This window comes from Selaginella moellendorffii, unplaced genomic scaffold (genome assembly GCF_000143415.4).
Source record: "Selaginella moellendorffii unplaced genomic scaffold, v1.0 SELMOscaffold_91, whole genome shotgun sequence".
NCBI classification, from domain to species: Eukaryota; Viridiplantae; Streptophyta; class Lycopodiopsida; order Selaginellales; family Selaginellaceae; genus Selaginella; species Selaginella moellendorffii.
The window spans coordinates 548,640-576,591 of record NW_003314352.1 but is presented as its reverse complement, the minus strand read 5'-3'; the positions used below and the strand labels follow the sequence as shown (position 1 = coordinate 576,591).

General features: G+C 45.2%; 6 protein-coding genes and 2 non-coding genes across 15 annotated transcripts; 1 reads left to right on the top strand and 7 right to left on the bottom strand.

Annotated features, from left to right (window-relative positions):
* Window positions 1-782: 782 nt before the first annotated feature.
* TRNAV-AAC lies at window positions 783-856 on the bottom strand. Its single transcript has one exon. It is a non-coding gene; the product is annotated as a tRNA-Val (tRNA).
* Window positions 857-2,837: 1,981 nt separating this feature from the next.
* Window positions 2,838-2,911, bottom strand: TRNAV-AAC. Its single transcript has one exon. It is a non-coding gene; the product is annotated as a tRNA-Val (tRNA).
* A 102-nt stretch (window positions 2,912-3,013) lies between these two features.
* LOC9661228 lies at window positions 3,014-4,999 on the bottom strand. Of its 5 annotated transcripts, XR_002990699.1 has the most exons (9): window positions 4,847-4,999; window positions 4,739-4,793; window positions 4,595-4,675; window positions 4,401-4,516; window positions 4,147-4,342; window positions 3,944-4,007; window positions 3,626-3,848; window positions 3,438-3,574; window positions 3,014-3,387 (listed from the first exon to the last, which is right to left on the bottom strand). XR_002990699.1 is itself a non-coding variant. In XM_024662591.1 (5 exons), the coding sequence occupies exons 1-5, from the start codon at window positions 4,993-4,995 to the stop codon at window positions 4,156-4,158; spliced, it is 588 nt and encodes a 195-aa protein (XP_024518359.1). In that variant the 5' UTR covers window positions 4,996-4,999; the 3' UTR covers window positions 4,069-4,155. The 5 variants fall into 5 exon arrangements, 3 of the variants coding, with proteins under 3 accessions (XP_024518359.1, XP_024518360.1, XP_024518361.1); XR_002990698.1 differs by having other exon boundaries at window positions 3,626-4,007; XM_024662591.1 differs by lacking the exons at window positions 3,014-3,387; window positions 3,438-3,574; window positions 3,626-3,848; window positions 3,944-4,007 and having other exon boundaries at window positions 4,069-4,342.
* An 839-nt stretch (window positions 5,000-5,838) lies between these two features.
* On the bottom strand, window positions 5,839-8,168 carry LOC9661227 (uncharacterized membrane protein At1g16860). Its single transcript, XM_002988770.2, has 4 exons — window positions 6,789-8,168; window positions 6,558-6,713; window positions 6,287-6,498; window positions 5,839-6,225 (listed from the first exon to the last, which is right to left on the bottom strand). The coding sequence occupies exons 1-4, from the start codon at window positions 7,782-7,784 to the stop codon at window positions 6,033-6,035; spliced, it is 1,557 nt and encodes a 518-aa protein (XP_002988816.1). The 5' UTR covers window positions 7,785-8,168; the 3' UTR covers window positions 5,839-6,032.
* Window positions 8,169-8,369: 201 nt separating this feature from the next.
* On the bottom strand, window positions 8,370-9,845 carry LOC112341815. 3 transcript variants are annotated; one of them, XM_024662588.1, is made up of 7 exons: window positions 9,688-9,845; window positions 9,561-9,632; window positions 9,427-9,490; window positions 9,005-9,370; window positions 8,910-8,945; window positions 8,819-8,851; window positions 8,370-8,769 (listed from the first exon to the last, which is right to left on the bottom strand). In XM_024662588.1, exons 1-7 carry the CDS (start codon window positions 9,787-9,789, stop codon window positions 8,546-8,548), a joined length of 897 nt encoding a protein of 298 aa, XP_024518356.1. In that variant the 5' UTR covers window positions 9,790-9,845; the 3' UTR covers window positions 8,370-8,545. The 3 variants fall into 3 exon arrangements, with proteins under 3 accessions (XP_024518356.1, XP_024518358.1, XP_024518357.1); XM_024662590.1 differs by having other exon boundaries at window positions 8,370-8,757; XM_024662589.1 differs by having other exon boundaries at window positions 9,427-9,487.
* A 29-nt stretch (window positions 9,846-9,874) lies between these two features.
* Window positions 9,875-11,788, bottom strand: LOC9661226 (nucleotide-sugar uncharacterized transporter 3). Of its 2 annotated transcripts, XM_002988769.2 has the most exons (10): window positions 11,534-11,786; window positions 11,367-11,443; window positions 11,119-11,295; window positions 10,934-11,067; window positions 10,732-10,862; window positions 10,626-10,670; window positions 10,468-10,565; window positions 10,297-10,404; window positions 10,168-10,224; window positions 9,875-10,101 (listed from the first exon to the last, which is right to left on the bottom strand). In XM_002988769.2, the coding sequence occupies exons 1-10, from the start codon at window positions 11,619-11,621 to the stop codon at window positions 10,027-10,029; spliced, it is 990 nt and encodes a 329-aa protein (XP_002988815.2). In that variant the 5' UTR covers window positions 11,622-11,786; the 3' UTR covers window positions 9,875-10,026. The 2 variants fall into 2 exon arrangements, with proteins under 2 accessions (XP_002988815.2, XP_024518355.1); XM_024662587.1 differs by having other exon boundaries at window positions 10,297-10,565; window positions 11,534-11,788.
* Window positions 11,789-11,823: 35 nt separating this feature from the next.
* Window positions 11,824-13,729, bottom strand: LOC9661831 (pentatricopeptide repeat-containing protein At4g02750). Its single transcript, XM_024662643.1, has 2 exons — window positions 13,526-13,729; window positions 11,824-13,422 (listed from the first exon to the last, which is right to left on the bottom strand). Exons 1-2 carry the CDS (start codon window positions 13,727-13,729, stop codon window positions 11,824-11,826), a joined length of 1,803 nt encoding a protein of 600 aa, XP_024518411.1.
* LOC9661225 (protein-ribulosamine 3-kinase, chloroplastic) lies at window positions 13,621-15,425 on the top strand. The gene is made up of 9 exons (XM_002988831.2): window positions 13,621-13,861; window positions 13,916-14,078; window positions 14,157-14,247; window positions 14,335-14,412; window positions 14,473-14,561; window positions 14,613-14,731; window positions 14,779-14,922; window positions 14,969-15,045; window positions 15,120-15,425. Exons 1-9 carry the CDS (start codon window positions 13,759-13,761, stop codon window positions 15,258-15,260), a joined length of 1,005 nt encoding a protein of 334 aa, XP_002988877.2. The 5' UTR covers window positions 13,621-13,758; the 3' UTR covers window positions 15,261-15,425.
* Window positions 15,426-27,952: the final 12,527 nt, after the last annotated feature.

Sequence of the window (27,952 nt, the reverse complement as noted above, 5' to 3'; positions counted from 1 at the left end):
TAGATCAAGCAAAGGCTATTCAACGTTGATGGATATGAATCGTATAGCGATTTGTAAATCTTACCAGAGATGGGATGTATCCCCGCGAGCAAATGAGCGCGATTATCTCCATCGCCCGGTTGAGCATCATGGGATACAAGTGCCATGGGAAATAGCTGGCCGTGAAAAGCTGGTAGCACAAAACTCCCACAATCTCAATCTGCCAAGACCGAATCAATCGATCGATCATCAGAACAACTGTGGCCTAAACTTTCGCAAGAACTCACCAGGTCTACACAAACAAGGAAGAGAAAGAGCGCCACAACGTACTTGTGCTTGAGGACGACATGGTGCTGGTTATTGTTGGAGGTGGGGATGATCATATGTGGCGGCGGAGGCGGATTCAAGTGATCGTTGCCCAAGATGTGATGATCCAGATCCCATGATACCATCCGGTTCCAAAAGCTCGCCCATCTCCGCCGGGCGCTGCCGATCCATAGAGACGGAGGCATCTATCATGGATGTCTGAGCTCTACGAGTGAAAGAAGCCTGCGAGACCTGGCCTGAATCATGATCTAGACGACTGTGCTCCCGGATTCAATCGAGAGCTCCTCCTCCTCCTCCGCATTATCGCTTCCAAATTCCAATCACTCCTCCACGGATCGAAAGAGATCGCGGAGGAGACAGAGAGACGATCCTTTCCCCTTCTCTCCCCTCTGCATTGAACTGATCCTTCATCTAACAGTTAACTGCCGGGAGTCCACGTCAGCCCTAAAAGCCGCTAAGGGGCTAAAACGTTTAATTGGCTTCATCCAGGTTCGAACTGGAGACCTTCAGTGTGTTAGACTGACGTGATAACCAACTACACCATGAAACCATTAACAAAAGTTTTATCTTAAACTAGGATAATCTGCTAGACTTTAAACACGGTTTGGTCGCCATGAATCTCGCGGCCTGATAATTGCAACTAGAGCTTCTCGTCTCCAAATCCTTGCAACATACATTTAAATGATTAATATCTCCCACATGATCAAAAAAAGCAATTCATACTACAGCAAAAAATATGTCCCCCATCCAACCAATTTATATCCCGTGACGAGTGTAAGTAAGCCGCGACCATACATTACATATTAGCCCTTGGACTTAATTTATATTCATCCTTCCAATGTGGGATAGGGCATGTTGACCTAAACTACGACGTTTTACCATTTTTTTTTTCTCTCCTTATCGAATATCTCACACAACACTCGCGCGGCAACAAGGACAGTCTTTACTTCGCTCGATCCATGGCTCCATGCATTCCTTGTGGAATCCGTGTCTACACGTCAGTAGCAGGCTCGTCCGCCCAATTTCTTCCAGGCAAATCGGGCAATCCGGCCTCTCATCCTTGTGCGAGAGAATTTGGAGCCAAATTTCTTTTTGGGTGGTGTTGGAGTCGGAACCATGTTGGATCCATGCCGATTTATTCTGCGCATTCGATCGAGCTTGTGAGAGGAAACGAGAGAAAAACAAGCTATGGCTACTTACCTCAACTCCGATGCTCGGAGCCTGGCTTCCATGATTGGGAAGAGTGTCAAGAGAACGGTTTCTAAACAACATTTTGTACCTCGGAGGACGAGCGGGGAACGCCAATCTTCTGCAGCTGCTTGTCCCTCGTCGCCACTAAGTTGGAAGTCGAGCGACTGGATCTGTCCGAGCTCACGCACGAATAGTTGCTCGTCCGCCTTCGACGCGCAAGCTCGACACCAGGTAACATTCTTCCTCCTTTGTCAGGCTCCGTTCGTCAAATCGAAACTATTTAGCTACCCGCGGCAAACTTCCAAGAAGCTCCACCCAAAGGGTAATACCTGGCCGTTAAAAGATTGGATTGGCAGCCACACACACAGGCTGTGAGGGAAACCAAAACCTTACATGGGAGAAAGAGGGCGATCGAAATAATGTCTCGAGAGAAAGACTGTGACAAATCTTGCCTTTTCTCCGTCCAGTTGCTGCACGGCAACAATCGCCTCTGGGATCTCCAAAACTGTGAAACTTGTCTCCGTCCGATGTGGTCGAAGGATCCACGCCATTGCCTTCGCTCTCTTCGTCTCGTAAAACGATCATCGGCATTCCCTACAATCCAGAAAGAGTTTTGATCTTTATGAACAAGCAATTTGTAAAAGATCGATCGTACCACCGGCTGCTGCGTTCTCTGATCAATGGCATTGGACGGCCAGTTTGCGATGATATGACCCTCGTTGTTGGCCATTGGCATCCGTGAAACTTTGATCAGACAAAGCGCGAAATTCAAAAGTTTGAAATTAGGGCAATCTCATACTGTTAATTGTCAAGAAATAATGTCAACATAACACAAAAATAAAATTCATAAATTGAATTAAAAAGTTGAAATAACTCTTAATCGTGCTGATTTGTTTCTGGGGATGGTAAGATTTACAAATTGCTATATGATTACAACTTTGAACTTTGATTACAACAACAATTACAACTTTGAATAGCCTTTGCTTGATCTAACTCTACTATTCAAATCTTGCTCTCGCTTCTATCCCTCACAATGTATGCAAAGAGGCACCCTGGTGGGAGGTACCACTCCACCATGTTTATAAATTAAATACTCGATTATCTACTTTTTACTTTAGTTTAAAATTTTGGGTTATAAAATTTTTGAACTCTCAAAGAAAACACTTAACCTAAATTGAATATGTGCATCTATGTCTGAGCTCTACGACTGAAAGAAGCCCATGCTCAATCCGCATTATCGCTTCGAAACCAATCACTCCTCCACGAGATGCCTAAAATCAAAACCCGCTGAAATTAATCGGCTGACGTGTGCAACACGCGTACTCAAGAAAAAGTTCAGCTGGCTTCATCCAGGTTCGAACTGGAGACCTTCAGTGTGTTAGACTGACGTGATGACCAACTACACCATGAAACCATTAACGACTGTTTTATCTTAAAGTAGAATAATCTGGTTCTGCTTGAGAATATTCCTCACACGGTTTGGTGTTGAAAACTCTTCCACCCGATTTACAGCATATTGCTCGCCATCAGCCACTTACATTAGACATTAGCCCTGGGACTTAATTTATATTCATCCTCCAACAAGGCATGTGGGATAACCTAAACTACGACGTTTTACCAAAAATTTTTTCTCTCCTTCCTCGAATATCTCACACAACACTCGCGCGGCAACAAGGACAGTGATTACTTCGCTCGATCCACGGCTCTATGCATTCCTTGTGGAATCCGTGTCTACACGGCAGTAGCAGGCTCGTCCGCCCAATTTCTTCCAGGCAAATCGGGCAATCCGGCCTCTCATCCTTGTGCGAGAGAATTTGGTGCTTGCCACTGCCAAATTTCTTTTTTGTTGGTGTTGGAGTAGGAACCGTGTTGGATCCATGCCGAGTTATTCTGCGCATTCGCTCGAGCTCGTGAGAGGAAACGAGAGAAAAACAACTTACCTCAACTCCGGTGCTCGGAGCCTGGCTTCCAACCTCTCCCGAGCTTCGTTTGCTGCGGTCCTGGATGCCTCGTCTCTTGGGTGGAAACGATAGCGCGCTTGCAGTGTTGCTAGAGCGTTAGCAGCTGCTTCTTCAATCTATGATTTGGAAGAGTGTCAGGAGAACGATTTCAAAACAAGATTTTGTACCTCGGAGGACGAGCGGGGGACTCCAATCTTCTGCTGCTGCCGCTGCTGCTGCTTCTCCCTCGTCGCCACTATGTTGGAAGTCGAGCGACTGGATCTGTCCGAGCTCACGCACGAATAGTTGCTCGTCCGCCTTCGACGCGCAAGCTCGACACCAGGTAACATTCTTCCTCCTTTGTCAGGCTTCGTCCGTCAAATCGAGACTATTTAGCTACCCCGCAGCAAACTTCCAAGAAGCTCCACCAAAGGTTAATATCTGGCCGTTAAAAGGATTGGATTGGCAGCCACACACACAGGCTGTGAGGCAAACCAAAACCTTACCTGCGAGAAAGAGCGATCGAAATAATGCTTGGACTTTATGTGCCAACGTCGCTTCACCTTAGCACTAACGAAGAAAGAAAACGCAAAGAAAATCAGCGATTTAGAATCTCAAATCTGAAGGAAAATTGACAGTGTAAAAAACGATATTTTGCATCTTTGGAATCATTCTAGACAAAGCAGATCAGGAGAATGACAAGACGAACCTGGTTTGATTACTGTTGTGGTTCTGTAAGTTGGACAAGACCATCTGTAAGCCAGTAGCTGATTTCACCCCTTGTGACCTTGGACATCCTGAACAGCCACTTAGTCAGCCTTTTGCCATGCCTCACGCTCGCCACAACTTTGCCGTCGCTGGCATTCACGATTTCGTAGCTTTCCATCTTGAGAAGCTCCGGAAATCTGCCTGCCTGGAGCCTTTTAGAAACCAGAGAAAACGATAGCATTCGCGTACACTCACCTTGTCTTGAACTTGAGCGCGAAATGGCCAAAGTGGTAGAGGTCAGCCGCGGATCCAAAGTAGCAAGGAAGGCTACCGTCAAAATCTCCTTCAGCATTTGCAAACAAGTACATCACCTGCGAGAGCGTTCTTTAGAAACTCCTCCACTCCATGCGTTTGCCAAAGAAAAAAAGATGAAAAGAGGTAACTCTGACCTCCAGCCCGTGATCTTGGCGAGGAGTATTGTTCTCCAGCAATGCATCCAGTTGGATCCGCACAGCCTCCTCGGCATTGAGCTGGAAAGGATTCGTGTGAGTTTTGAGGACAATCACAAAACCACTCTCGATCGAGATATTTACCTCTGGCAGCGGTTTTGCGCCAGGCCCGGTGGCAGCAGCATCATTCCTCCGGACGCTGCCGAGATCAATCAATGAATCGAGAACCGCCGCGCAACAATTTCTCGTTACCTCGCGTCGTCGCCATCGAAGGGCGACGAAGAAGCCGCCACCCGCATTCGCATTCCCGGGAAAGGAAGATTTCTCATCCATCCCGCGGCTGCCGCGCAAGGACGATGGAGAAGAGGCAGTGGCGGCGGAAGCCCCGCGCCTAGCAGCATTGGCCGGCGACCTAGCAATCTCGCTGGCAAGAACTGGTCAACCGTGGCCGTATCCTTGACCGTTGACTACGCGGAAAAGTCGCTCCGCCGGTGAAGTCGCGTGCTGCGGCCCTGGACTAGAAGTGCGCGATCGATCAGTGCCCCCATCAAAATGCGATCGATCGCGTGCTGGCGATCCATCGCTCGATCGAGTAATCAATTCATCTAGTTCTTAGCCGCTCGCCACAAGATCCATGGCGACCTTTTGCAAGAGGGCGATGACCCAGGGCAGCGCGATCGTGGTGCGATTCATGGGGCGCTACCCGCCAACAGCGAGATCCGTGTACAAGCCGCCCAACTCGCCGGATCACAGCCACCGCCACGAGCACGATCACCACGCGCTCCTTCACCTGGAGCAATTGGCACTCCGGCGCGAGTTCTTGCTGCCCAGCATCGCCAGCATGGTGGTCTCGCTCGATCAGCAGGGCGCGGAGTGGCACTGGCTCTCTTCCATCCAAGGTGACGACGAATCACGCGAACTGCTGGAGGCAATCGAGAGGGTCTGCATGGAGAGGCTCTCGATCGAGCAGTGGGATCTCGCGGTAGCGATCAAGGCCATGGTGGCCGCGGGGAAGATCTCCCCACTCGTTTACATCATCCTCCTCAAGCTTTTTGTCCTCGACACAGTTTCGATACTAGATTGAGATATCCATTCTTTCATGGTGAGAGATCCATCAAGATCCAATTTTTTTTTTTTGGCTGGAGAAACTTCCAGCCAAGCTAAGATCCAGAGAATACAATTTTGATCTTTTCCTTCTATATACTTTGATTCATAGTACTCGGTACAAAGGGTGACATATCGACTTTCACAAGGAAATCAAACTCACTATTTAGTTATTGAAAGCAGCAAAGCTTTCAGCAGCTCCTCGTTTTCTTCCAATCTTTAGTTCTTCGTTGTTGCGAGCAGCGTCCTCGAGAACACGAGAAATTCGGCTGGAAACTTTCTCCCCTCTCTCTCTCTCTCCCTCTCACTCTCCATCTCCTGCGATCGCATTTCTTCACAGAGGTATCCCGTCCACCCTGGACACTTCGTCGCATCTGATAATGAGGCCGTCCAAGTTGGCCGGGAGGAGGAACTTACGCCATTGGCAGCCAGTGGACACGGGCTCGGGAGGAGCGACGATCATCAGGACGTTTTCGTGCCTCTGGACAACCCCCAACACTGTGACGGTGCTGCCCTCTTTGATATACCTGCGCAGGAACAAACGATTCCATCAGCCCAAGGAAAGATCAAAGCGAGTCGACTTGTTACCCCTCGGTGAGCCGCATTATCCTGTCCTCCCGGGAGAGGTTCCTCTCCGATAGCCAGCGAACGAAATCCTTTGGCAGCTCCTTGGTAGCGGGGGCGACCTCCACCACGGGGCTCTCCTCGACATACGGTGTGATGTTGGCACCATAGCCGGCTTTTACCAGAGCTCTCAAGCCCGATTGAAAGTCTGAGATGTAAAAGTCCACCACATGCCTCTGCGCAAACAGGGAAGTTCATAAGCAGGAATCTCTGGTAATGGAAGAGGAAAACTCACGTCCATGTGTCGGAGAGCCCAGGTAAACCTCCTCTGCTTGTCGTTGACCGGCTTTGAATCGACGCCTCTGAATTCATGAAGACCCGTTGACGTGTATATACAGCGATTTACTTTCTGGTAGGATGACTCTAAAGGAACACTGCCACAAGTCACAACCTACAAAAGGGACAAAAGAAAACCATCAGAAGAAGAAAATGAAAGAAAAGAAAGAACAAAGTTTAGCAGAGTTACCCCGGTGATTTTCACGTACTGCCCGTCCTTCGCATTCCCGAGCTGAGCGTCTGGGAAGTTGGCAATAAAGCCGAGCACCGACTTCTTTCCCCAGCAAGTGTTCCAGATGAGCAGAACCATGAGGGCCACAAAGAGTGACCCGACCACGATGAGCAGGATGGCGTTCTGGACCGCCACGAGAATGAAGCCGCCCGCGATGAACCCCATGATGAAGAGCGGGATGACCGTCCACAGTATCACCTTCGGGAAGTTGCTCCGGAGCGAGTAGCTCTGCTCGTTGCTCATGTTGGTCACCGCCTGGCCGTGCATGGACGACGCCCTGGGGAACCTCCCGGACGCCCCCAGCTCCATGGAGCCGGACAGCCCCTTGCGCGGAGCCCCGGTGGAGGAGAGCGGCCCAGAGGTGATGAGTCCGGTGGCAGGGAGATTAGGCGTAAGTGGGCCGGAAGTCTTCAGAACGTTGGGCGTTGTCCCGCCTGACAAAGGCCCTGACGTCTTCAAGCCACCACCAGCGCCGTGTGGTCCCGTGAGCGGCCCCGACTTGGAGCCAGAGCTCGCAAAGCCCGCCCCGGAGAGGGGCCCCGAGTTGGATCTTTGGGAGTAGGACTTGCTAGCGCTCATCGGGCCCGAGGTGGGGAAAGCCGTCCGAGGTGCTCCAGATGGGAGTGGTCCGGAGTGTGAGCGCGACAGCACCGCGGAACCCACTTGGTGTTGCTGCTGCTGCTGCTGCTGCTTTGCCTGTGGATTCCCAACTCCACTCCCAATTGGACCCGACTTCTTTGTCTTGGGAGCCTCTACGGGTATGTCAAACATCTTGCCCAGCTCGCCAGACTTCTTTATGTCACCACCTGTGTATGGCATCGCTGTGGAGCTCATCGTTGGCAGCCTCTCCTTGTACGGATCCGGCCGCCCGGAGACGTAGAGCCCATTGCTGAGCTGATGCGAGGGGAAGCTCGTGGTCGGGATGCTGTAGTTGCCGCTGTTGCTGCCAGCCATGGCCTTCCCGGTGTGGACGGACGAAATCTCGCGAAATATTTCCCTTGCCCCGCGCCAAGAACCAATGCCCGTGCCGAAATATTTTCCCTAGAAGCACTCCTTACCCCGTCAGTGCTAGATCCGCGGTGTACACCCCCGGCATTGTCGAATCCGGGCGAAATGCCACTCCCCCGGTGCTTGCGGTGTTCCCTGGAGCGGCGGAGCAGGAGGCGCCGGGGCCGAGGAGAGCAATGCCGGTGGATTTCGTGGCGCGCGCCTTGATTTCGCTGCCAAATCCCAGCGCCAGCGGCGAGCGCGTCGGGGAAATGCAGCACAGCGGCTGCTACCTGCGAGTGCGTAGATCCCCACAGCGCCGCGGCACCATCGCTCTCCGATCTTGCGCTAGGGTTTTGAGAGTTACGCTAATTTAAACAAATAAAGCCAGGATGGAACGGGTTTAGGGTTTAGCTACGGTAAAAAACAGGAAGAAAGAGTGTGCTAATTAAGAGTTAATTAATGGGGGTTTAATAAAAAGTAGTGGCGGTCTCATTGCCTCCATTTCCTCCAGTGCGCTTGGAATAATCCGCCCAAACCAAGCCGTTAAGCTGAAGGAAGAAGAAACGATGGACATTGATAATGATTCTAGAAAACATTGGTAAAGAGCCATCATAGCTAAAGTAGCTTTGATCAAAGCTTGGACTTCTAGAACTATTCTAGCTATCAAGGAATATACATCCATACATACAAAAACCGTTCGTAAGTCGACCCTCCCAAGAGATTCTCTAGTCGTCATCGCCATATTGGCTGTTGATCAAGGAGAGCGCCCAAGCATCCGGGCTGAATCCACGCGATGGAAGCTCTGGATCATCCGAGAGCTCGCTGGCTTGATCGCTCATGCTCACAACCGGTGCCAGAGCCAGATCTTGCTCTGGGGGTATGTTCTCCGCGAGGGGCTGGACGCTCAAGGCCACCATTTGCTTGGAATGCTCGCCTCCTGCGCAAAAAGCTTCGTTTTCCAAGATGAAAAGCGGAAGAATGAAGATCAATGCTCTTACCAGTGACCATCATTTGCTTGGAATGCTCGGCTCCTGCGCAAAAACCATCGTTTTTCAACTAGAAACGAAAGAAAAAGTGGGACGAACTTACCATTCATGGGATCAGCCACAGCGGATGGAAAATCTCCTGCAAAACTCGCCGAGGATGAGATCGTATAGTCGTAAAGCTACGCTTTTTTCGTTTACCGTATGGAGAGACTTTCCTTGTTGGAGCCCGGAAGATGAATGGCTCCAGGACGATCCCGAGACGCTCCGGATTCGTTCGAGGCTTTTTATTAGCCGGAGGAAAGGCTTTGCTTCCCCCAAGAACAGCGATCTCCTCTTTAGATCCAGCGGCAGGCTTTTGAGCTTCCACCGGTTTGAGAGGAGAGGAAGAAACGGCAGGCTTTTGAGTTTCCACCGGTTTGAGACGAGAGGAAGAAACTTTGGCTCCAGCGGCAGCTTTTCTTGAAGCTTCCACCGGACTGGAAGTGGAAGCTTTGAATCCAGCAGCCTTTGCCGCTGGCGATGCGCGACATCGCGATGGTCTCTTTTCCTTTCCCCGGTCGACCACTGGCAGTCATGCTTTTGTTCGAGAAAAGAGAGAAAAGAGATTTTTTTTTTCTTACCAGTGCCAGTCGAGGAGCTCTTCATGGAAGTACCGCTTTCGATCGCCAATGTGTCCGCTTCCTGCTGCGCAACATCGGGTATGAGCATGGAAGCGAAACCAAAGGGAAGAAACGAAGAAACGAATGGGAAATACCATCTGGTCGAGGCAAAGCTCGGCCAGAACTTCGAAATGGTTTTGCTCCAGGAATGCCCATCCATTGTAAACCTGCAAGCCGACGATCGAGGCACACACACAAAAAAAAAAGTGGCTCTTTTGAGACCTTGAGCGCCTCGGTGAGAACCCCGAGAACAAATTTTCTGGGCAGCCCAATCGCTGCCATGGCATCCAGAGCTCTCGCTGTTCTCTCGCTGTCTTCGTGCATCGCTCCCGCCCTGAAACATAAAATCTAGAAAGAAAATGACCTTAGCATGACCCAAAACAAAATCATGTTTTTCCTCAACAAGCTGAAAAAAAAAATTGGAGCTTGGATTTGTGTCAGACTATATAATGTTAAGTCGATTGTCAAACGCTCTCACAAAAGGGCTTCTTTGTCCCCCATTGCGAAACTCTCAATCTCGCCTGTATACACAACGAAGAAAGAAAGATCTTCTTGCCTTGCTTACTTTCCATGCAGCTTGCAGTAAGCGTAGAATCCAGAACCCAAAAATCCCAGAGCTTGGCCCAAAACGTTTAGCTGTTGGCACAAAGCCACACAGATTTTCGAGTGAGAACAAAAACGAGCACAAAAACATGGCCTCACCCAGTCAAACGGCAGGCCTCCAAAAAGCAGCCATCCCAGAAAAATAGTGCCGAGGTCCTGCCAAACGAAATCAAAAACCAAAAAAGAACTTTGAAAGTTTGCCAAGTAACAGATGTGTAGCAAGCGAACCTTGATGTTTCCGCACATTGTTTGCGTCAATGGCGAGTTTAGAGACGTGTTGAGGAAAATTGTGTAGTTAAGAACGAAGGCTAGAATACATGATAAAAGTAGCACAGCCTGAGAGAGAGGAAACCAAAAGCTAATCATGAAGCAGCTTAAACCGAGTGATGAAACTCCAACCTGGAATCCGTGCTCGTATAAAGCTGGAAAATCTGTTGCTGAGTGAAGCTCTCCCGTTAGCCATGTCCAGACTAGAAGTATTGGTAAACAAACTAAGCCTGCTCAGAATAAAAGTGTAAAGAAACACACAGAGCTTTACGGAAAACCAATGAGCTTACTATTACACCACATGAGGCCAAAGCTGTTTAGTCCTGTGACCTTCCCTGCAAAGTGATTGATCGTATGACAATGAGCATAAAACGGGAGAAAAAGTCGCAAACATACCGAGGCGAGCAATCACCGCTAGGTAGATTGCCGTTGTTACGTTGGAGATGACAACCAAAGAATAGCCGGCGGTATCAAAGGAGAAGTCTCTGGCTCCAGCTAGAAACGCTCCAAAGACTATAACTCCCACGCTGCAAAAAGAAAGAGGCAAAAGTTCTTAAAGTTTTTCCTTTCTCTATCTTGCGAGATCTTAGACCCAAACCTGCAAATCACTTCTCTCGAATGCCTCTGTCCCATGATGGCGTACTCCATTGCCATTGTGAACAAGACTGTCGTTCGCCGGAGCGTTGTGTACATTGGCACGCTCACTCCTCTGAGTGAGGCCATTCCAATCACCTGTTCATGCGCGAAAACTGAGAAGAGATTGACAAAGTCGAGCTCACTCACCATGTACATTAGATACGAGAATGACAGTGGTAGAGTCCGCTTGAAAGTTCTCATGGGAACCAAAAGCCTCTTGCTGGTCGACCCTTCCTTCCCGAGAATAATTTCCAGTGGCTCATTCTCAAACGTGATCAAGTTCCAGTATCGCAGAGTGTAAAGTAGGCAGATCGAGCAGATGATCTTTGCGAAAAATGTGAAAAGGAAGAAACATCACAAACAGTCCACAGGAGGAAAAAAAGAAACCGAAGTACCTGAAGAAGTGTGATCACGTTAGCACAGGGAAAGCTGTAAGTTGAGAGCGCAGCCTTGTTAAACATGACGAGCAAAACTGCAAGAGATGGAAGAAAAAAACAAAGAGATCAGCTCTCCTAACCTACAGGATGAATCGATCGGTCCATTCATCCATCGATCGGCGTACCTGCGCAAGCCATGTAGGAGAGAGCGGCGAGGATGCCCCGCCGCCCCATCCCCCTGGCGCCCATGTCGTCTACGCCATCGCCCGCCATTCTTCCTCTCCTACAGCATTGACCCAGGAACCCTAATTCCTGTTTGAATTGAACGTTGATCTCGGTGAAACGCTGACCGAGAAGAGAGTTGCGCGTTCCCGCCCAAAAGAAGTAACTTCCGAAGTTTTCGGTGTTTTGCCTTTTCTCTTGCGTTGATGTGCTTGATCTTCACAAGAGCAAACTCTTATACAAAGTTTTGGTATCAATCGCATTGGTGATAACAAGAGCTTCTTCTAACTTGCTTGTATTCGAAGAACGAATGATCTATCGTCTCCTCCACTAGCAGCAAGGACTTCGACTCGTCCACCTCGTGATCCTGGGCGAAGAGGCTGGAGAGGAGGGCATACGCGGACGATCTCTTGGGCGACGACGCGAGTGCCAACTCCGAGATCCTGCGACCCCTCCTTGGATCTCGGTGAACCCGGCAAGCGCCCACCAAGCTCGTCAAGCTCACAAAGTCGGGCTCAAACGGCATGTTGGCGACGAGATCCTCGGCCTTTTCCAGCTGCCCGGTTCTCCCCATGAGATCCACAACGCAGCCGAAGTGATCCCTCTCAGGGACGATGCCGTGATCGCCCACCATGGTTGCGAAGCAGCGGAGAGCGTCGCGGAGCTCCCCCGCGTGGCTGCACGCCGAGAGAAGCACGGTAAAGCTCACGGGATCGGCGTGGAAGCCCGCCAGGTTCATGTCTTGGAAGAGCTCCAATGCGGCGGCGGAGTGGCCGGCGTGCGCGTACGCCGCGAGCATCGTGTTCCACAGCAGCACGCACAGCTCCGGGAGGTCGTCGAAAAGCTTGCGCGCAGTGGCGACATGGCCACAGCGGCCGTAGACGTTGATGAGCATCGCGGCGAGCGTGGCGTCGGCGGCGAGGGCCCGGATGGAGATCTCCTCGTGGATGGCCTTGCCCGCGTCCAGCACGGCCTCGCGCGCGCACGCGTGGAGGCTGCTGATGAAGGTGATGCGATTCGGGGACGCGCCGCTCGCCACCATTGCCCGGAAGAGCTCCAGCGCCTCGCGGAAGCTCGAGTGCTGGACCGCCGCCGCGATGATCGCGTTCCAGGCCACCACATCCGGGTCGGCCAGCGCGTGGAAGACGTCTCTCGCTCCTTGCAAGTGCCCGTTCTGGGCGAACGCTGCGATCATCGTGGTTGAGGAGACGGGGCTCTCCTCCGGGAGGAAATTGTAGAGACGCATCGCGGAGGAGAGGTCACCGATCCGGGCAAAGTCGATGATGAGCGCGTTCCAGGCGAGGTTGTCGTGCTGCGGCATCCGATCGAAGACGCTGCTCGCCTGCGAGAGATGGCCGTGCTGCGAGAAGCTCATCATCAGTGCGGTCCAGCTGATCACGTCCCTCCCGGCCATGGAGTGGAAGACGCTGGCCGCCTCGATCGCCTGCCCGGCCTTGCCATAGAGATTGATCAAGCTGTTGTGGACCTTGCGATCCAGCAAGACGCCACTGCTCGCAACCTCCGCGTGGATGATCCGGCCGAGGGACGCCCACGCGAGGCAGCCAGCACACGCTTCGATCGCGGTCGTGAATGTAATGCGATCCGCCGCGACGCCCTCAATTTGCATCAGTCGAAAGAGATCGATCGCCTGCTGGGAATACCCGTTCTGGGCATACGCTGCGATCATCGCGTTCCATGTCACGGTGTCGTGATCCGGGGTTTGATCGAAGACCTCTCTGGCCTCGCGTACCCATCCCTTCTGCGCGAAGCTTGTGATCATCAGATTCCAGGAGACCGAGTCTCTCTCAGGCATCCGCTCAAAGATTTTCTTCGCGTCACCAAAATGCCCGTTCTGGGCAAATGCCGCACTCATGATGTTCCAGGAGAAGACGTTGCGCTCCTTGATCCTGGAAAAAGCCCTCGCGGCGCCCTCGATATCGCGGCAGCTGCCATACATCTGGACGAGGAGATTCCCCAGAAACGTTGATCCATCCAGCCCCAGCTTGCCGAGCTCGGCGTGGATTTGCTTGCCATCGGCTAGGGCCTTGGATCTGGCGCAGCGGCGGATCTCCTCGCCGAGCCGATCCACGGAGGGAGCTGCCAGTCTCGATCTTGCGGCGTTGCTTGCCCATTCGCGCTGGATCATAGCCGATCGTCATCCGGGCCGGATGAGAATGCCCTAAGTTTCATGGCATTTTCATGTGGAGTAAGGTTCTTCTCGCCCTCGCCATCGCCATCGCCATTCGCAGCGCCCAGATCGACGTCCCAGCGGCATTTGGCCTCTGCTAGCAGTGAGTCGTTGCGATTTGGGTGGTGTCAATCACTCTCTTGATTGGTGATCCCAGTGGCTAGCGGCGGCGATGGCGATGGCGATCCCATCCGGCATTGGATCCTTGGAGATGGCGGCGCCACCAAGATCACCAGGATTACGCCTGTGGGAGGCGGATGCATCAATGCTGCCAATCGCTACGACACGGACGCTGGCTCTTTCTTCGTGAAAACGAACAGGCGCGGAATTCTCTTATTTTCTTTTCTCTTGAGAGCTATGGTTTCTTACCGGGATGGATGGATGGATTGTTTCTACAGAGGAATCGATTCTTCCATGTTTGAGGCCGAGGCCGCTGGCCTGGATGCCATGTACCGGACGAACACTGTACGCGTGCCAAAGCCTCTAAAGGTCTCACATTTTCTTTCTTCTTTCTCCAACTTTGTTTCATAGAGTTGTCTTGTTTCTTTGCTTCTACCTTTTTTTTTTCTTTTCTAGGCAGGGAGTTTGCCCCGAGGAGGCTCTTTCATCATCATGGAATACATCGAGTTTGGCGGATCGACACTTCATGGCCAGGTGAGAAAGCAGTGCATGGTGATGAAGAGTTGTTTTGTTTAAACACTTTCAGTTTTCCAGAGGGAGCTGGGGAGGATGCTTGGGAAAATGCACAAGGCTGGGATTTCTGACAGGGGATTTGGATTTGAGATGGATAACACCATTGGCAGGCAAGTGCTTTTGGAGTTCGTGTTTTGTCATTGTGTTTTTGCTGTGATCAGCACACCGCAGCCGAATCCATGGACACCCGACTGGATCACGTTCTTCCGTGATCACCGCATTGGTCACCAGCTGGAACTACTCTTGACGAATTACAGCGACCAACAAATCTACGAGAAAGGTTCTTCCACGTGAAGTAGAGTGCTGAAGCGCCATTTTGTCTTCCAGGCAAAAAACTGCTGGAGAAGATCCCATATCTTCTCAGAGACTTGAAGGACGTGCAACCGTGCTTGCTTCACGGAGATCTCTGGAGTGGCAACATGGCTTACGACAAGGATGGCAAGCCTGTCATTCTCGATCCAGCTTGCTACTGTAAGATCCTCGTCGTCCTCTCAAAGTTTTCAATTTTTCTTCCCAGATGGTCACAACGAGGCGGAATTTGGAATGTCGTGGTGTGCGAGTTTCAACTCAAGCTTCTACGATGCATACTTCAAAGTAAAAAGTCGTCATTCCCTTCATCGTTGCTGAGGAGAAAGCGTGTTAAACAGTCTCGTTCTTTTCTTTTCCAGGAGATGCCAAAGCAGAAGGGATTTGAAGACCGGCTCCATCTCTACAAGCTCTACCACTACTTGAACCATTACAATCTCTTTGGGAGCTCCTACCGCACGCAGTGTATCTCGATCATAAGTCGGTACAATAATCAACTTTAGAAGATGGTAAGAAGGAATATTACTTAGAAGCATCAAAAGGCTAACTTGATCGGATTTCAAAAATTCCTGCTAGATCTAAATTAGTTTTGTTCAGAAAGTTCATAAGGTCTCTCTATACAACAAGGCCAGAAGTGAATGCAAAATAAGTACCGATCTTGCCCGGTACGAAGTGTGGTGAAACCAGGTTAGTCACCTCATCCGGCAGTGGCTGCTCGGTTGCTGGATGGATCTCGTGCTGTGCTCGAGCTGCACTGGATCCTTATGCTGCTCAGGCTGCATGAGAGCTTAGGTTCTAGTTCATGATTGAGGTGGCTACCAGTGTCTTGGGCTCCTAGCTCCGGAGCCTTAAAGTCTTGTTCAAAGTTGTCGAAACATGCTGCGTGGAGTGTACTTCGACCAAGGTGAGTGTCCATGACATTCAAACCTACTAGATGTTTGCAGCTGTCAAAGCCATAGCCATGGCTCTACTGGATAATTGTGTGAGATTGACTGTGTGTCCAAGATGTCCAAGAGTTTCATCCACACCTTGCTTGAAGTAACACTTGTAGGGGTCGAATCATGCAACGTCCAATGGCTGCATGTGGCAATATCACATCCATGCCTAACATTCTCGCTGTGTCCATGGCAATTTTGGTCACTTGGTAATGATTTTACAAACTCTTCAAGCCAAAATGGCCACAAGCTGTCTGTCATCTAGGCTTTGTTGCTGATGGCGAACACAGTTCTAAAGCTTGATTCAACAAATCACTGCAGTAATGGTGATTGATAAAAGGCGCCAAGAGGCAGTTTTGGTCGAGCCGCCCGAGGGTAGGACTGGACATGCGCTGTGCTTGGCGGAGCTAGAGAAAGTGCAGGAGCGAGTTTTTCCATGCATCTCTTCTGCAGGTAACAGATTACCACCTCTATTCCGTACAACTTGAACTTCTCAAGTTATGCCGATCTCGACTCATGGGTCACATTCGAGCATCTCCTGTCAACGTGCGGTACGCCACAAGCTCTGGAGCTCGCATTCACAAAGTGAGTATATGTTACACAGGGTGTTTTTTACATGTCGGTGGTTCTTTTGCAGCTGCGGGCTGAGGTGGGAACATCAGATTGCTGGATATGTGTCCATCCATCTTCTTGATTGCTGTTAATGTTTGGTGTTCAGTATAGGATTGGTGTGCACAAAACATGTCCTTGAAGGTGGTGCTTGGAGACGCACATGTGTATGTGTTTGGCGAGGCCCTTGCGTCGGTGACGCTGTGTCGAAGTGGGAAGGACGAGATGCTGAGCCGTCTAAGTTCTCTTTACCGTCTCAAAAATGCTAGCCCCCTGCAAAGTAGCAGTCAACCTTTTTATTACCACATATTCTGAAAGTTTGTGCACACAGGAGCGGCTGACTACAGCAGACACCTATCTTATTGTTGCGTCAAATCACCTAGAGTGTCACATGGATAGCGATTTTACAAGCGTTTTCACCTCTCGGATTGACGCACTACTTCTAATCCACAAAAGACGAGCTTGTAATGTGCGAACTAGTACAGGGCCTCGAGGAAGCATGCCGCCAGATTGCCGGTACAGGGACTGTTGAATGCAGGACATTCGCAGTAGTTCCTGTTGGAGAGCTGCTGCGACAGAAAGTGGCCAATGGAGTGACTCAAGAGGTGAGTGGACAGCTATACAGCGCCACAGGGGACAAAGAGGAAATCAACATATATTTGAGTCTGAAGACAAAGAAATGCATGGTTTGCACCCCCACCGTACATCCATAATCTATTTGCAGCTATATAACCATAGTACCGTTTTTAGTCAATGGGAACCCTCAAGTACCCAAACCCGTTACGTCTTGCAAGCCCGCACGTCCCAGGGAACCCTGCATAAGGGTGATGGACTTCAAGGTAATAGCGCTTCAAATTCACCTCTCTTTTTCTTTGTTGTTTGAGATTTTTTTATCAGGAAAAGGACCTCAAGCTTGTTTATAAAGTCAACTCTTGCAAGTTTGTGATTAAATGTGGGAACATAGGAGAGTGGTTTGTGGACGGAAAGAATGATGCTATTGTAATTCTGTTAGAGGTCAGATACACAGAGGTAAAGCAAAGGGTGTTTGGCATTTGACTTGAGCTTTTGTCTTTTCAGAAATATGTTTTGCTAATGGTTCCTTTACTGTTGGATATCATGTAACTGTCTTTCCTTATTTCATCTTTTTACCTTTTAACTAACTTGTTTCTCAGCCCTTCAGCAAGACTGCCAGCATTATTACTCAAGGCCCAAAATACTCCAAAGTCAGGGAGATGGAAGCTGCCAAGCATCTTGGTCTCACTTACAGGTATGAGTAGCAAATTTAATACATTGTGCTTTTGCTATAAGTAGTGGCATTTAGGGGTACTAAAGACATATGTGTTAATGAAAAGGCATTTTTTCTAGCTTGGGATAAAGTTAGATGCTTAGAGGTAAATATACAGTTGTTTGACTTACCAAGCAGTCAAAGTTGATCATTCAAAGTTTGTTATCTAGTTTGTTATCTGAATAATTCAGATAAAATTTTGATGAGTTTTATCATTGGTTTGCTCAAGACTTTTTGAAGAAATGATGTTATTTGGGTTGCTATGGATCATTTGATAAAGATTGGCTCACTTCTTCTTGGTGAAAACAACAATTAAAGTTTTTGAACTTATGTACATTAGTTGTTCAGTATTTATGGTTTGATGAGTGACATTGTGAGTGAATGATATCTTAAATTCATATCAAAGTTTTGGCAAGTAGTGTTTAAAAAGCTAGAGACTACACTAAGCATTAGTAGTGGTGAGCATCCATAATTAAATGAGTAAATAAAGTGCATGAATTAGCTATTAGAAGATATGTTGAGGGTTTTTTTTGTAGGAAACTTGATATGGGAAAAAGTACTTATTTGTCATAATAATTCTAAAAAATTAGCTATTGATATATCTTCATTTATAGCATTGTATGTCTACCATAGGTTTGAGTTTGACTTATGTTTGAATGCAGTTTACTTATAATTTCTTCAAGGATATATAAAATAAGCTTGAGTTAGCAAAGTTGAACATAAGGTAAATTCAAGAATGAGACAAAAGGTTGGATGGTGAGCATTATTATCATTGGAGTACAAAGTTAGTGACAAGTTTTTCCTTAAGCTATCTAATACATAATGGTCTTTGAAAGGAGGTGGTAATACTAAGTTATTTTTATGGTATTTGAAGATTATCCAACATTCTAATTTAAAATCCATTCAACATTCCACATGGAAGATTAAAGTGTGTGCACTTTAGCAATGTTATTCTTAAAAATTGATGTTAAAGAAGTTAGTCCAACCTATAAAGTTGGTGAAGATACACTATAAAATAGCTAAGGAGTTGTTAGTTTAGTGGAATGGCTTATAGCAAAGGCTATATGTGAAGTTTGTAAATGACTTAAAAAAAGTATTTCCAAGTTTTAATTATAATTGGGCAACATTCCTAAAGAAGAAGTTCTATAACTATATTGTTATACTGTTATTTTATTTTCATTCTCTTGTTTATGTAGTATCATGTAAAAAAGCCATATTATTTTCTTTCCTTTGTGGCTGTTTATCACAATGTTAGTGTTGTTATTTGCAAATCTTTTCTCTAGCCCTGTACTCACCACAATAATATTCTAAGAATATTCTAAGACATGGCCGTAAGATTCATTTCAAGCCGACAGCAAGGTAAGCTGCCCTGAATTAGACATGTGTTTGTTATTCGTGTTTGAAATTGTAGGTCCACTTTAGAGAGCCTAGGTAGCTGCAACAGACCTCCTTGCTTTTGATGATTATGATGGCTATATATCTTGTTGGAGCAACAGACCTCACTTTTCATTCACCCCCAAAGAAGTGTATAACAAAGCCTTCACAAGTGCCCTTTTGAAACTATACAGGCCACATGCAGAGCTTCAGCACTAATCCTTGGGGTTCAATTGCTTCCAAGTATCTAGTGCTTGTGTTGAATGGAAGAAATTATTTCTTAATTTGCCATTCAAGAGAAAACTATGGTGAGCTACACCACTGACCAGGGCAACAAGAAGGTGCAGTGTATAGTGGCAGTAGAGGAGCGGGACAGCAAGAGCAGGAGGCTAGTGAATGGGCCATTGTATGACCTTGCTTGAACATACACTTTAGCACATTTGAGTGCCCTTTGTATGCTTTCTACAGCAATCCGTGCCGCTTTATCCAGAGGAAACCTGAAATACAATGCAAACTCAGTATACAAGAGGTAAGGTGTGAGTACAAACCTCGTTGCTTTCCTCAAGCTTTTCTGGGAATGCTGTGTGCTTAACCCTGCCCACAAGCAAATGATATAGTATATTGAATAACACAAATTTATCACCCCTCAAATCTATAGGGGTATCCCTTCACAAAACTTTAGCATAAACATTAATGATAAAGGAGTTGAAATTAACAAACTCTTTAAGTTTATTTAAGAGATTGCCATGAATTAGATAGAATTTATAATCCTACATAATACATCAGCCACCTTATTATCACTATGCTTGTATTGGATCTTAATAAACATTTAATGGTTTAAATCCACATGGAAGTCCAATCTATATGGATAATGTCATTCTTTCACACCAATGTTTATAACATAGAACTTTTTGTCTTAAGTAAGCTAGTTTTACTGTATAATATCAAACTTATAACTTGTAAATGTCAGAGGTGCCCAACTTCAAGCAATACAACGTCACTTTTATCTATCTCAACAATAAAAGGCTTTTTAAGATTTAAAATCTTCAACATTATTCTCTGTGTTAAGCTTGATATCAAAGTGTATCACAATACCACTAATCCAAGACCACCATTCCAAGAGCATAGCTGAGTGTGGAGTGGAGCTCAAATAACCAAATGAATACCATCAATCTATCCATGTTTAATCTCTTTAGAATGACTACCTTCCATCACTAGCCACTTGGACCATCTCCTCACTCTGGAGGTGGTTGATTGCAAGAACATGTAGCTCAAGCTACTCAATTTGAGCTCTAATTTTTTGCAAGAGGTCCTAAAAAACCTCTTTGTCTTTGAGAGCCTGTAAAGCTTGGATTTTAATGAGAAATCTTTAGTAGTAATTGGAGTTCCATAGTTTAGCTCAATGTTATAATTGCTTAACCTGTCCATCAAGAACTTGACTATGAGAGTTTCCATCAAAGTTAAGACTAGAGAAATTAGAGCTCTTAGATAATGACTTAACATTGCTTTAATTGTTGAAACACCATTTTGACACTTTTCATCTCAACAAACAAATAGTAGCATGCTTTAATATGTTATAAAGAAGATGGCCAAGGGAATAACTATTTCTAAAAAGTGCTTTATAAATTGTGAAAAAACTCCAATTATACCAAAGAAACAAGCCAATCAGTTACAACTTGGATTTTTATGAGATTAACTCTCATACTAAATATACAAGATATTGTAAGCCATAAAATTTCTTTTTCTAATTTGCTAACTTACCTCATTTATTTAACAACTCTTTTTTTAACTATAGCTAAATTTTTTTTGTCAAAGCCCACTCTTATTTAGTTTTGTTTAGCTTTAGCTATTTATTACATGAGTAAGAAAGTGTTACCCATCTCTTCAAGGATTCCAAAACTTTTTTGCCTAACATACATAATATAACATGTGGATTGTCTATATAAGATTGAATTTAGTCCATCTATTCATGTATATAAGTAAGGGTTTAAACCAATTAATATACTTATTTTTATATCCTAAGCACTTTAAATGTGCATTTTCTATTTTTTTATTCTTTTTAAAAATAAAAATAAAAAATAAAAAACATACTTATGTCTTAGAATATTAAAATCACTCTTTTAAAACCATATATTGTAAACACCAATGTTGTCTATTTCTAGAGGAGCTAGATGATAGAACATGGAAATTGAAAGACATAAATGAAACACTAGATGAGTGATCTTTCTTTAGATGCTACTTGCACTTGCAGTCCTTGTAGCTGTGCATTGACCAACAAATTTGAGTATGAAGACTTCATCCTTGGTGAGCTTGTTGAATATGTTAGTCTTTTCTTTTTCAAAAGTATCTAGCAAGGGAAATTGAAGGGTTATTGGAGAAACCTTGGCATTTAGAGGATTGGAGAGAGCGGAACTATGGAATAATGATATAGTGCTCGTGGATTCCAAAAGCAGAAGCATTAGGTGGTTACAACAAATAAAACAGCTACAGAAGCCCTCACCTTGTCCATATTAGGAATTGACATTCCAAGACTTTCCCATGGAAGATGAAGTAAGTCTAGCATCCATTTGATTTCTTTTGTTCTTTTCATTTAATTTTAGTTTACAACACAGTATAAACAAAGATGTGGATGGAGTTCTTTTAGTGACTTTGGTTAAAGGGATGCAATCTCTAAAATACTTTGGAATCCTAGAGAGGCTTTCTATTGAATGTGAACTAAATTTCATTAGGAACACCAAAAACAATATGAAACTTATGACATCTACAACATCCATGATTAATATATCGCCCAGATACAAATAATAATAATCCAAGATTTTTATATTTAATTTCATGTTCGTATCAAGGCAGCACGTAATAATACAAGAGGTACTCCAGACTGCATATGGCGCGGTTTTCTCAGATGCCAAATGTGATGAAGCTGATGACACCCATGGCGATGCTCAAGGGGAGCAGTCCATCACCATCGCCAGCATTGTGTTGCTGCTGCTCGCGGCGATCATCATTCGGTGGGGTTAGGGCTGCATTGCACAGTGATGAGAGGTAAGCCGCAGAGGTATGGATTCCTGGCATAGCTGCTGGCCGGGAACGTCGTCAGTTTGCCAGTCTGTGGAATCGAACCTGAGAGATTGTTGTGAGAAACGTTGAATAGGCCAATGTTGAGGTGGGAGAGGGAAGCCAGTATGATTCCCTGCAAGGCATTTTGTGAGAGGTCCATGTAGAGCAAATTGCTGAGGTCCCCGAGGGACTCAGGGATTCCACCGGTCAGGAGTTGTTCTGAAAGAACAAGCTCTACAGACACTGCCGGTTAGCCAATTCTTGGAGACATCCAGATGCTGCAAGCTGCATGATAGAGAAAAGAATGACGGTGGCAAGGCACCACTGAGCATATTGTTGGACAGATTCAGCGATTTCATGCCTCAGCAGTCAGCAAGAAGCTGCAACAGGACGCCTCCTTCCAATCTGTTACCGGACAAGTCGAGCATGTTCAAAGCGCATGTTTGGAGCGACAGATCCTCAACAGAACCCGTGAAGTTGGTGTTGGAAATGATCAACTTTTTCAACTCCAGCAGTCCTTGGATAGCAGATGCCAGAAGAGAGCTCGGGAACGATGCCAGATTCCGTAAATGAAGTCCAACTACCCGCCCCTGGTTAGAACAAGCAATGCCTTCCCATTCACAGATGCTGCTTGTGCTTGAATCCCAAGCATTACCTGCCATATGTTCTCTCAAGCGGAGGAGGATCGTGGAGTCATTCCCACCACCAACGGTCGCAAATGTGAGCAATATCGCGAGCCACAACATGGCTCTTCTCCAGACGATGCAAGGTTTGTTCTTTCTCATATGGATATGTAGGCCTGAAATTTTGTGCTTATTAGACTTCCATCACGACTTTGTGACCCATGATCTGGACTTCTATATAACAAATGTTCAACAACGACTAGTCTGACGGCATGCTGGCTCAGATGGAATGATGCTCTTGTATTTATGTGCTAAACTCTCTCGATCATGAAACTGAGAGTGAGACCAACATTGTTAAGCTATGGAAACATCCAGGATACGCGTCAGTTTCGACTCAAACAAAGGATCAAAGTCATCCAGTCAAACTTTGTGCTTCTCTTCCATGTTGAACAATGATTCTGATTTTAGAGATGGGAATCATGGGATAGGAAAATTGCTCACAGCATTGGTTGCAGCCGGATGCAGGTTCTACTTAGATGCAGGAAAAACTTATGTCCAGTTCAACTACATCTGTATGATTCATCCTATAAAAGAAACCCTCGTTGCAAGCTGGACAAGCAATCTAGGAAATCAGGCTGCATGAACCAAGGCTTTGGATTCAACTAAAGTTCCAACTTTGAACAAATTTTCCATATAACCTCTGGAAGATTAAATGCATACATTAAATGTCTGTGATGAGTGTAGACCATTTTTGAGTTTACAAGCTTAATATAAATATTATAAAGTTTCAAAAATTAAGGCTTTTGAGTGCTTGGAATATGGAAAGGAAATACAGAAAATGTGCATATCAATTAGCCCAAAAACCCTAGCTTATATAGGTCCAGATTGAAACTAATCTAACAGTTACTAAAATCCCACTACACTAATATTAGTATACGGCATCGTAGCCGTACACTTGGCCCTCACATCATCCCCTCCTCTCGGAATAATGGAAGACCATCAGAGTTCTCTTATAGATGGGCTAGGATCTGGAGGAACATCAGGAGGAGGCATTGGTGGATCTGTAGGTGGTATTAATTGCTCCTGATCCCTTTGTATGAAGCATTTCAACCATTGCATATGCACAATCTCTAGAGGATTGATCTGCTGGACATCATGCTGAACCTCATAAACTTGTGGTCCCATTTGCCGCAACACTTGATACGGTCCTTTCCACTAAGCAAAGAGTCCTTTAGATAAACCACGTACCGTAAGATGGGGAAAATGGACCAACACCAAGTCATCCATTTTGTACTCCACTGTGCAAGTCAATCTTTATACTGTAGATATGACAAATGAGCAAATCTAGACACTTTCCATAAATAGGATTTGGGACTGAAATGCAACTAATACAAAGGGCATGATAACGAGGTTGTTTGGCACACACGGTAAGCTATCATGTAGTGAATATTGAGGGATTAATTTTAATATCTCAGGGGTTCTTGATACTAGCAAGTGCAAGCCAATGACAGGAGTTTCTCAAACCAGGCCAAGTATGCTCAACAAGAAACACATAGGGTTCCTACCTTATGTTCATCCGATTTAAATGCACGGTCATTGACCAATTTCTCAATTAGCCCATGTAGGAACTAATAACGGGTCTAGCAATACTAACCTTCTGCTGTTGTGGCAATAAGAAAAAAATATCCAAAAAGACTAGCCGACAGATAACTTTCGATACCCGAAGTCACATTCGTGACACTTTCCCCTCTTTAGGGAAAATTAACGTCTTCGTCGATGCATACTCCAGTCTAGAATACCGCTAAGGAAGAAACTCCAGAAAAAGTTCACGGTATTCATACTATAAGAGAAATGCACCAACTTAAATGAGTTAGAAGGCAACCTCTTTGTTAAACGCGGATGCACTACCAGCTTAGACACCTTCTGGCCATCACCAACAAAAAAATGACTAACGGTGTTAGCCACCCTTGCTACTCTAGGTGTCACCCAGCTTACAAAAGTGTGATACACCTCTACACACAGGGATATAGATAGAGAAATCAGAGGCCCCAACCCTCTTGAGCAAAGAAACCAAACCTATCGGTAAAGTTTAAATAGACTATTATAAATAGGCAGTTAATGTTGTTTACACGGTCATGCTCTTTTAACAGAATAAGGAACATCAACAGAGAGGCAGGTGATGTGACCAGTCGATAGTAGCTACCCCATGACTAAAGATTTCACCATGCACATGAAGTGTTGAAGCTAGTTTGCCTATACTGGCCCAAACTCAAAGATCAATAGATGGACAATATCAAAATCATAGACAATGATATTTTAGAGACTTAATTATTAGTGATTAAATCTTAAATTAGAACACAAAAGTATTCCAAGTAAGTTATCATCTGATAAACTAGTATTACAGTATATGAACCACCAAGATCATCATGTTTTTGGAAATATAAAATTCACCATCCAACAAAATTCAATAGCCAATGTATTATCAAGGAAACTCAATAATAAAACTTAACTACCAAAGATTGTCAATAGTATGCTAAACAACTTACCAAAAAGAACCAAATAAACACAAAGTATCATTGAATGACAAGCAAAATGGTCGCGAATGTATCACCCAAAGGAAATAACATCCCAATCTATCAGAATTAACTTAAGTAATAATCAACAAAACAAAATGAATGTAGTAAGATCAACAAACACTCATTTATGCCAACTATCGCATTAGCCAATTTGAATAGATCCCAGTTAACAATACCAAGGAAACAGAGTTGCTCAAGTAAGTGTCAACAACATCCTACTAATGTCTTGAACCTAAGAGACCAATTTAGAGCAAACCACAAAGAACATGTGATAATGTGAAAAGCCAAAAGCTACCAAGGAGAACCACTAACTATCATATAAGACTATTAATCATCCCATCAATAAAGAGATACATAATGATTGTCAAAGAAAGAATCTACCATCTCGAAGAATAGCGAACTATTCTATATCAACAACAATCAAGCAAAACCTTTTGACAAGGATAATCAACTATCCTAGATGATAGTTAATCATCATCAACAATTGCTAAATGCAAATACTAACTACAACATCGAAGCTATGAGCCAAAATGCCTTCCCCAGCCACTTCAAACAAATGGACCACAAGCATGAAAACTCAAGGAACCAAAAACTCAAAAAAGTCTATAGCTAAGTTTTGCCTAGCAATGATCACAAGTTGCACATGAATCAACTTCAATGCTAAAGAAAAAATCATGGTGCAACCCACAATATCCCCCTCAACATATCTATAGCCAAACTTCATAATGCCAAATATAATGAAGAGCATATTTGCATCAATCCAAAAGTGGAGCATAACAAAGTTATGCTCAACAAGTGATCACTAAACAATCCTCCATGAATTCATCTATAGTAAAACGTAACTCACTTTATAACAAGCACAAAAAAAATCATCAATGATCGATATATCCCAACTCAAATCCAATAAATATTCAATCACTTCAATATCAATCACTAACTCTTTCACTCGTAAGGCTAGCATAATGCACGACTAAATCATTTTTCAAGGAAAAACTCAAAACTCAACCTCAATTAAGCAATTTCGTTTGGAACACAACTAACTCAACTTGCCACTCAACTTGTTTGAATGTCAATACAGTTGCTAACTAACAAAGGCACGAATGCCAATAACATAAAGCTATAGCCCAAGCATTAACACTATTTACATCGAGACAAATGAAACTCAATATCACTCTATAAAGCTAGAAGAAATCAAGAGTGAATCACCATTCAAAACTCTCTAGCAACTAAACTAACCAAAGTCAAAGATACTTTACTCAGTATCCGAGACTAAACCTTCAACAACACTCAACTACAGATAACATGTTATCAAGGAGTGATTCACCACATCCAAGACTCAATGTAATCCAACATTACGAACTAAACGCAACCAAATGATATCGGCAAAGGTAGAGTCGACATGCCAACATAGACAACCCATGTAAGACTAACGACACGATGCTCCGCAACACCATCCGGTAAAGGAAGCCCATTGCTAATAAATCTTTATCGAACAAAGCAAGTGTTAACAATCCTTGACAAAGGTAGAGTTAATATGCCAACATGGACAACCCATGTAAGATTAACGATACAATCCTTCGCAACACCATCTGATAAAGGAAGTCCATCGGTGATAAATCTTTATCGAGGGAAGCAAGTGTTAACAATCCTTAACAAAGTTTACAAATAATCACTAGTCGCAGAGCAACCAATAATCACTTTTCAACTTGCATTCATAAGACCCAAACACTAAACTCATGCTATCAAGGCATATACTCATCCAACAAGAATGTAATACCTCAAGTACAAAATAAAGGTTCATGGACAAGCACAAACTAAATGACCACTCAAATCTAACTTATCCGCAATAAGCTCACCAATGCATTTAACCATTAGCTCTGAGCATGCCTTGAAGAGGCTAATTATGCACGATTAACACTCAATTGAAACTAAAGTGAAAACCATAAGATGGACTCATATTGGTACACAACCTCCTTATAGACAAAGCTATAGTATGGGTACCAATACCTCAACCTTAAACAATTAAGTTGGACATCACCATCCTCAGCCAAGGCATAAGACCACAAAGACCAAGTCAAGATCATTGAGAGATCATTATTCTCATAGAGTCTAACGAAATGCAAGGTGTAACCTGCCACCAAGCATAATGCTACAAAAGAAAGGCATAAGGGTCACCTTTCTAGAAAAGCGTAATAGCCACTTTTTTACAACAACTCCAGACTCTATTCAACTCAATTGCCTTAGCTCCAAAATTTACCATCCCTTTCGGGTCACATCATACAAACTACTTACTAAGGTCTAAACTAACAAAGTCAACTCTAACCCCTTCATTAGTTTGTACTGGCGTACAAAGATGGAATGGTTTTTGAACAAAATCATCAACAAATTAGCCATTAAATAAGTCTAAGAAAATTTGTGGAATTTTTTTTTTCTATCCTAGAGAAAGAATGACTCTCAATCCAAGAATACAAACTTTCAAGACTTAACTAACTTCCTTCTACTAACAACTTCACATAAGTTCACCTCAACATAAATTCTCATAACCAACAGTATATCTAAGCATTGAACATCTTTGCCCATATATCGCGAATGTGACTTCGGGTATCAAAAGTTACTTGTCGGCTAGTCCTTTCGGATATTGCCACAATGGCAAAAGGTCGGTATTGTTTGACCTGTTATCAGTTCCCACTTAGGCTAATTGAAAAACTAGTCAATGACCATGCACTTAAATCGAAT